Raw genomic sequence first — 8,584 nt, forward strand, 5'->3', positions numbered from 1 at the left:
CGAAACAATTGGAAACCATAGCAGGTTTAAATTTAATGGATTATTTTCTTTATGCCGCAACTGTTATTCAAACAATTTTAAAAACGTAACCCAGATGCGGTATAATTTTTTTCTGTAGAAATTTTATGTACCTGACGTGTACCTTAAAAAGAGAATTTATTTATTAGTTTTATTTAAACCACGCGGATAAAGATTTAATTTTAAAACGAAGCATATTTTTTCCTATTTGCTTGTGATGACCTGAAAAATAAACATTAAATACTATTTCAGACATTTAGAAAAGGAAGTTAAGATTGAGAGAGTCGCTATACCAGTAGACGCTCGATCATCGTGCTTGGGGTTCACGATTAAAAACTTCCCTCACTTTTCTACTGCAAAATAAATGCGCACCAAAGATTAACCTTAATGCCCATATCGCACGCGTTTTACAAAATGGCCAATGAACTGTTGCACGATGGGTGGAAAATAATCACACCAAGTATCTTTTCAGTTTCAATTAAAAGACCAATCAATTCTTGAGAAAAATGTTTACACTTATCTCAAAATGTTAATATTTACACGAACAATAGAATGCTCGGGTAACGAGCAATTACGCGAGCACTACGCGGGCGCGAGCAATTGCTTGCGACTCATGGCAAGGCCTGAGATGATTTATTGAAAGGCAACAAAGTTCTGGTAAAAGCCAAAAAGGAAAATGTTATTTTAAAGTTTAAAGGTACTATGAAAAATTTGACTCTTGAAGTCTACAATGACACATCCTTAGCAAACCTTAGAAACGGAGGATCTCAAGGCGGATATATAATATTTCTGAAAGACGACTGTGGAAATCTATCACCCATTATGTAGCAGTCAAAGCACCTGCAAAGAGTAGTAAAGAGTACAATGGCTGCAGAAGCTCTGATTCAAGTTGAAGCTGCAGAAGCAGCATTTTGGTTATTAAATTTACTGACTGAAGTATGTGGTTGTAATGTTTTAAATTCCATTATATGTTACACAGAAAGTCGACAACTATTTGAAGCAGTTCATTCGATCAATCTGTTGTGGATAAGCGACTACGGATAGATTTGTCTATACTTAAAGAAATGATTGACAGAGGAGAAATAACAGATGTAAAGTGGATTGATAGCAAGAAACAAATTGCAAATTGTAATAATATATATTGTATTATTATATAAATAATATATATTATATTGCATATATAATATATAATAAAATATATATAATAAAATGATTCTCAAAACAACCATAACTGTCATAAAAAATTAGTTAATTATTACATTAAACTTTAGAATTTTTATTGGTTAATATTACAGGAAACCCCAAAGTAAACAATGTTGGACTTATAGAGCTTAAAAGTTGGTTGACAAGTTAAATATATATTTTAAATTTTTTAAAAAGATATTTTTGTTTTCAAGATAGACAATTTCAGATTTGATTATGCTGCATAAATACTACAATGTCATATTTAAGTAGCAAATTTTGAAATTTTCTGTCATCAGTAATTTTAGACCAGTTAAGGGATGTGCATCCAATCTTTATTAATGCATAGATATTATAAAGGTGAATTGATTAACATATTTGTTTTGCTAAAATGACAATTGTTTGCTTTCTTTCTGCAATTTGGTTTGCAATAAAAAATTTTGGGATAGCTTGTAAAGTCCTATATGTTTACTCACAAAATTTGATTGCAAATCGACAGCCAGGTCCCAAGTTATGGGATCATTAGCAAAAAATTAAGAGACATAACACAGAAATTAGGAAGTGTAATCTATTAGAATTTACCAAGAAAGCAGACTCCTACAGCTCTAAAGGGGAATATTTTTTTTGCTAAGTTTAGTGTTGGCCAAGGGAAGTATGAAATTTTTTTTTTAGAAGCTCCTCCTGCTTGGTGATTGTGGCAGCTTTTTGCCAAAAGGGATTTAAGTGCATGTATAATCAGGAGCAATGTGATTAATGGCTTTGAAAACTAACAAAGCATCGTTTTTGATGAGTAAATTGTTCAGTAAATATTCACTCTCTTTTTCAAAAAAGGTATGAACACATTTTAATGTTTTTTTCTAGTTTTCCAATGGTGGCACAAGCCAATGCCGATGAACAGTAGTTGAAATATGGCAAGACAAATGCATTAATTAATAGGTTTTTGACATATATACCTCATACCGAAAACCTATTAATCAATACATTTGTTAAACAAGTCACAATGACACTTGGAAAGAATGGAGAAGGATAATTGGATAAGAAAATATATATACAGACTTGATGGTTCCTGGGGCAAAAAGCCCATAGGTAAACCGAGAAAGACTTGGCAGGAGGTAATAAGGAATTTAAGTTTAGACCTAACTGACTTATCAGGAACCACTTTTTTAAGTCTTCCAAGATTGTTTCAAATGGTTTCAGAAGTCCTCATTATAAAGTATACTAGCCGGTGTCCCATGGATAAACACAGGTTTGTCCATCCGTTTTACACTGCTTTTGATATTTTTAAGTCCTAGTATACATGGTTCCTTTTTTGTTTGAAAGCTTTTCCGTTTTCTATGATAGATTTTGTTTTTGGTATATATCTGTTATTAAGAAATCTTCTTTTTTTAATAAATATATAGGTATTTTTTGATGGCTTTAATTTTCAGTAACCCATGCCTCAATATACACATGCTTGATCAACGTTAATATTAAAATAAGTCTTCACTGAAGTTCTTGTAGCTACCAACCTTGATAGTTTTATGTTCAAATTTTGGCTTTTCAAATTTTCTGATCACATAAATTAAATTGTGATCACTGATGCCTAAAAATCCATGACATAAGTTTTAGAAAAGGACTGCTAGAAAGAATCAAGTCAATCCAGAGTGCCACTTTTTTCTGTAAAATGCAATGGCTTCATAATAAATTGTTTTAGGGAGAGAGTGGAGCCTAATTTCTTTATTTTTAGACGGCGAACGATGGTGATTTTACATATATATAGCTACATAGAGCTTTTCTTCTTTTACATAGAATTTCAAACGTTAAAAGTAAAATACCACATGAACAAAGTAGTTCTTTTTCAATATGACTTACATGCATTATACTCGCTTGTCATGATCAGAGGTCTTATTGGGGGTGAAGCATTCTCTGTTGAGAATGAAATTGAAATACGGATTATTGGGGGTGAAGCATTCTCTGTTGAGAATGAAATACGGATGTGCTATGATAAATATTCACCTATATGTAAAATACCACACTTTGCATTTTTGCTGTTAACCAAGTATAAAAATGTATAGCTATGTCTGAAACCTTCGTGCCATAAATAGCAAAAAAAACGTTGCAAGCTTTGCTAGCTAGCTAGAGTAGAGAGGCACACCTTCTTAGATAGATAGATAGATAGATGTGCATATTTTACATGGCTAGCCTCACAAATATGGAGGGATATACCCTGTCTTTTATTTCCAGGAGGGGCCATGGCTTAGATGGAGAGTCCTAGAGTATTTAATGCTCATTTTGAGCGACGCAGACCCAATTAGGGCCCGCGCTCTACTAGACAACTCCTGGCAACATCCAACGGCCCACACAGTGTGCCATCTTCCCAATTTCCCTCACATGGCTTGGGTTAACCCGGGGCTATGATAACATTCACTCGCCCATGTTGAATCGTCGTCAAGAGGAATCGAACCCCGGTCTCCCGCACAGAGTACGAGAGCTATAACCACTAATCTACGGCGCCATTTAATCAATTCTTCTATATATATAGCTAGCTACCTAAAACAGGTTTACTTTTCAGAGGCATCATTAAAGCCAGTGTGTTACCTCTAAGACTTCTTAAATAGTAACAGTCCTATAAGATACCTGATAATGAAGGTTAATGAAGTGCAGTGATTTTGCAGGTTGATTTTGTTGATTTATGAGACCAGTTTTTGCTGAAGTTAAAAAGGCCAGACTCATCAACAAGAGCACGATGAATAGCATTAATCCATTTCTGCTTACCACGATCATCTTTGAGAAAAATATAAAATTGAAGTCCTGGATTTTTCAATTTATTAGTAGCTATTGCAATCAGGAACGCATTAATTCTTAGGCATTGTCCACGACCCACCATCATCGGGACCTATTTATCATCATCATCGCGTGTAAACACTGCACCAAAAAATGAAACGAAATCAAGACAGACTGTATATTCCATTCAGATATGCAAACTGTCGTGGCAGATTGGGACACAACTCTGTCTGTGTCACATCGGTTGTACACACGTCAAATTCATCCTCCATGTCCCATTCTTGGAGGGTTATTGGTGAATTTTCAAGTGACCCACTCTCCTTGTCAGCTGTATTTTCATTGTAGTCAAATTCCTATAATAAATTTGTTTAGACACCATGTACAGAGGAGGAATGGCGAAAAATCGCGTCGCAGTATGAACAACTTTGGAACTTTCCAAATTGTATTGGTTCTATGGATGGCAAGCACATTGTCATAAAGCAGCCAAAAAATAGTGGATCGTTTTATTTCAATTATAAAGGCACTTTCAGCATTGTTCTGCTCGCCCTTGTCGACGCAAATTACAAATTTATTTACGTTGATGTGGGTTGCAACGGCAGGATTAGTGATGGAGGGGTGTATCAAAATTCTACACTTTCAAAAGCCATACACGACAACGTTGTCAATATTCCACCCCAAAGGTTAGTAGGAAACGGGGAATATTTACTACCACATGTCATAGTCGCAGATGATGCTTTTCCGCTAAAAAAATATATCATGAAACCCTATGCGTTTCGAGGCTTATCTCGTGAGAAACGAATTTTCAACTACCGATTAAGCAGAGCGCGCCGTATAGTAGAAAATGCTTTTGGGATATTAGCAAATAGATTTCGCGTTTTTTTGTCACCAATGTTGCTATCACCCGAAAATGTAGAGAAAGTCACGCTAGCATGTTGCGCACTTCACAATTTTCTTTGTGAGAAAACACCCTCAGAGTATTCACCACCAGGGTCATTTGATGTTGAAAATTTGGAAAATGGTTCCGTCCACAGTGGTGAATGGCGTTCACAAACACAAAGAGGAATGGAGTCGATTAATTTCGCTGGAAGCAACAACTACAAAAATGATGCGAAAGATATCAGGGATAAATTTTGTGCGTACTTTAACTCCACCGGTGCTGTTCCATGGCAAGAAAAATTTGTCTGAAATTTATACCCACCAGCGAAGAAGTTGTTTTTCTTGGGACGATGGAGTCACGTAGGAATAGCAAGGACTGAAAGTATGGCCATTTACTTTCGTAAACATCATCTCGTCCTGCTCCACTTTTGTTGCTGTTGTTTACTTTCTTCAATTCTGCGCTGAAATAACTTCGCAGTGTATTTATTTTACTCCTCACTACTTTCTCTAAAAAGAAAAACAGATCATAAAAACATGCACGTTTTTCTTTTCTCATCCAAACCATTCGAAATAACACAAACCTTCCATTCCTAGTCTACCTTTGAATATCTCATAACTTTTTGCCTTCTCGTTTCTGTCCTTATAGAAAGGGGATTTAACATCCCACAAACTGGGCTGGCTTCTCCAAATCTCAATAAAATTTTCGGTTGCTTCTTGCGTCTTCATTCTCGGGTGAATTACTTGTTCAAATCTTTGTTTTTATCTATATTTACGCCTAAACTACATCGCGTGCAACAAACACGTGTGCGAAAACAATGGATTCGATTTAAAACAATAGAAAAAAAATGTCATTGAAAAATTAAAAGTTGAACATGTTCAACTTTTAATTCTTAAGGATCATTGGAAATGAGAGTGTAAAAAATGACATTTTCTTCTGTATACACTGTCATTTTTCAATGATAATTGGAAAATGATCATTGAAAAATGATAGTGTATTTCAGCCTTTACTTCATCCGCTGCGGTTGAAATGTAAGCGGACGTCTGTTTCGAACAAGCGATCGCGCATTGAAACTAGCGGTCGCTTGCTCAAGTCCGCGCCCGTCAGTTAGAATGGAAGTACGCGGGCGCTTGTATTAACTGGCGTTTGCTATTTTTGAAGAAGCAGCCGCTGGTCTGTTTAATATTTACTTCAGTCCGTGAAATAATCCATCAGATCCATTAAGTTTGTTATCGTCAAATAGTTGAATTCATCAATTTTAAGTATAATATAGTTATATATTAAAAGAAGAGGTCCGCGTTGTATTGAAATCATTGATGCAGAGGATGTCGAAAAAAGATCAAGAAACGTAATTAAACGACAAATCTATTAAACTCAGAGCCCTAACGATGTCCATCACACAGACTGAAACGACAATCTCAAGAAATAAGGCTTTTGTATGCACGGAGCTGTAGATAAATACAGTCGGAAGTTATTATGGCTGAAGATGGCAACTGCTAACAATGATCCATTGATTACTCCAAATGTCTATATCGAATTGGGGAAGGCTCATAACATTGTTCCTAAACTGGAAGTATGGATAGGAACAGTGAAAACATCTGCATTGATGATCTACAGTGTTTTTCACTGGGCGTGATGATAGCTTTCAATACATTACTTTCACTTGTAATTAAAAGTTGAAAAATTTCAGGTTATCTTGGTGGAACACCTTCTTTAAAAAACATGGGGAGAAATGAGCTGTTCGAGTCACATTTGGAAACACACGCGAAATTTTTTATTTTCGTTTTTTTACCAATTAAGGCCGTGGGTAAGGAGGCATAAACGTTTAGGTCGATACCCCAAATTTTAGGACAAACATACCTTGATTTATTTTACCCTTTTTAAGGGTGCTGATCACGATTTTGAATGTTATTAAAACCCGTAGTTTTATTAAATTTTGAAATAATATGTCCTTACTAACAACAAGGGTGATGTAATTCCGCTAAAATTACTTTGCCGAACACTGTTTTACTATATAAATTGCTTGCATCAACGTTCTGTAGAATGGCCTAGCCCGTTCAGAGAAATTCAAAATGGCGAGATATTAAACAGCAAGCAATACCATTTCAGTTTAATCGATACCCGAATATATTAATTATATCCAAATACGGATATATTTCCTGTACAGTTGACTCTCTCTATCTCGAACTCGCAAGGGACTAGAAAATTTGTTCGAGATAGAGAAAGTTCGAGATAGAGAAAAATTGACAAAAATTGGATTTTTTCGTAAAAAACGTATTTTTAACCTTCAGTGTATCGGGAGTTGATAGAGGTCAATGAGAGATGTTAAAATGTTAATATTCAATGCACAAGACTTCTTCATTTAAAGAAATCGGTTATGTCTTTTTGTTTAAGTGATGCCACTCTGTCTTCATTATACATTTTTTCGAATTTGGAGATAAGCATTTGCATTTCATTGCCTTTTTCGCAACACATTGCTAGATCTTTCAAAAGATCAATACTACACTCGACTTTTGATCTTGATGGTTTTTCGACAACTATATCAAATGAATCATCCTCCATGTCACTGCCATCGTCTTCAGCTTCGTCGTCCTGAGATTTCCGAAATTCATCAATGATATCCTCATTAGAGATTTGAGGGGCGGTTGCGATAACCTCATCATCCAAGGTCACAAGATCATTAGCACTGAGATCATTTGGTACCAATGATGGATCAGCCTCTCTTAAATCATCCAAACTTTCTTGAAGATCTTTAAATGGGTCATCCGAATCAGCAATAGCATCCTGTTGTCCTGTAGAAGAGATTCCAGATTTCTTAAAACAATTGATGATGGTTTGTTTAGTTACAGCCTCCCAAGAATCAGCCAGTATCTTCATTCCGCTTAAAATTGAAATCTTTGGCAAAGGTTTGTTGTTCTCCAAAGCACTGCACAGCAAACGTACAACTCTCCTTCGGTAATGCGCTTTTAGACTTCGTATGACACCTTGGTCCATCGGTTGCAACACAGACGTTGTGTTAGGGGGCAAAAAAACGAGATGAATGTTTGTTAAGTTCGAGATCGATGGGTGTGCTGGACAGTTGTCGATTATAAGAACGATTTTTCTCCCGTCTACACGAAACTTTTGGTCCAGTTTCCGGACCCAGTTTTCAAATATTTCACTATCCATCCAACTTTTCTTTTGTGATGTGTATTGGCAAGGGAGATGTTTGATGTTATTAAAGCAGCGAGGTTTTTTTGATTTGCCAATGACGAACATTCGCAACTTTTCTCCAGTAGCACTTGCTGCGGCCATTCCAGTGAATCTCAACTTGCTCTTCTTCCCCCCAGAACACTTTTCTCCTTTGAGGTGGTATGTTTTCTCGGGAAGACATTGGTAAAACAAACCAAATTCGTCTGCGTTGAAAGTGTCCTCCAATTTGTAATTCGACAGAATGGTTGGGAGCGTGGTTTCGTTCCAGGAGCTTGTCATTTGATTTGTAACTGACTTACATTCACCACCGATAACTTTCAAGGAAATGCTGTGCCTGAAAAAGTAAATAAATAAAAATGTTTCGTGTAAAGCAGCCCTTAATATTAATCGAACATAACACAATCGAACATAAATTTTAAGATTGGTTCGATTTGATTCTTATCTGTTTACAAATTATATTGTTGAACACGTGGAGTGTAGTAGAATCTGTAATGAACAATATGGCTATAAATTTACTGGGACAAGAAATTGAATTAACTGAAAATATGCCACTCG

The 8,584-nt window shown here is 35.7% G+C and overlaps 2 protein-coding genes across 2 annotated transcripts; one reads left to right on the plus strand and one right to left on the minus strand.

Moving 5' to 3' along the window:
• Positions 1-4,156: 4,156 nt before the first annotated feature.
• On the plus strand, positions 4,157-5,148 carry LOC130648240 (uncharacterized). Its single transcript, XM_057454280.1, has 2 exons — positions 4,157-4,258; positions 4,336-5,148. The coding sequence occupies exons 1-2, from the start codon at positions 4,157-4,159 to the stop codon at positions 5,146-5,148; spliced, it is 915 nt and encodes a 304-aa protein (XP_057310263.1).
• A 1,717-nt stretch (positions 5,149-6,865) lies between these two features.
• Positions 6,866-8,308, minus strand: LOC130648241 (tigger transposable element-derived protein 4-like). Its single transcript, XM_057454281.1, has 2 exons — positions 7,297-8,308; positions 6,866-6,885 (listed from the first exon to the last, which is right to left on the minus strand). Exons 1-2 carry the CDS (start codon positions 8,306-8,308, stop codon positions 6,866-6,868), a joined length of 1,032 nt encoding a protein of 343 aa, XP_057310264.1.
• Positions 8,309-8,584: the final 276 nt, after the last annotated feature.

The sequence above is a fragment of the Hydractinia symbiolongicarpus genome, chromosome 6, assembly GCF_029227915.1.
Source record: "Hydractinia symbiolongicarpus strain clone_291-10 chromosome 6, HSymV2.1, whole genome shotgun sequence".
In the NCBI taxonomy this organism is placed as follows: Eukaryota; Metazoa; Cnidaria; class Hydrozoa; order Anthoathecata; family Hydractiniidae; genus Hydractinia; species Hydractinia symbiolongicarpus.

Coding starts and splice junctions, on each gene's coding strand:
- LOC130648240 (XM_057454280.1), top strand. CDS start 4,157: ATGCAAACTGTCGTGGCAGATTGGGACACAACTCTGTCTGTGTCACAT. Junction 4,259..4,335: donor CCATTCTTGGAGGGTTATTG/GTGAATTTTCAA, acceptor AAATTTGTTTAG/ACACCATGTACAGAGGAGGA.
- LOC130648241 (XM_057454281.1), bottom strand. CDS start 8,308: ATGACAAGCTCCTGGAACGAAACCACGCTCCCAACCATTCTGTCGAAT. Junction 6,886..7,296: donor AGCAATGTGTTGCGAAAAAG/GCAATGAAATGC, acceptor TGAACGGGCTAG/GCCATTCTACAGAACGTTGA.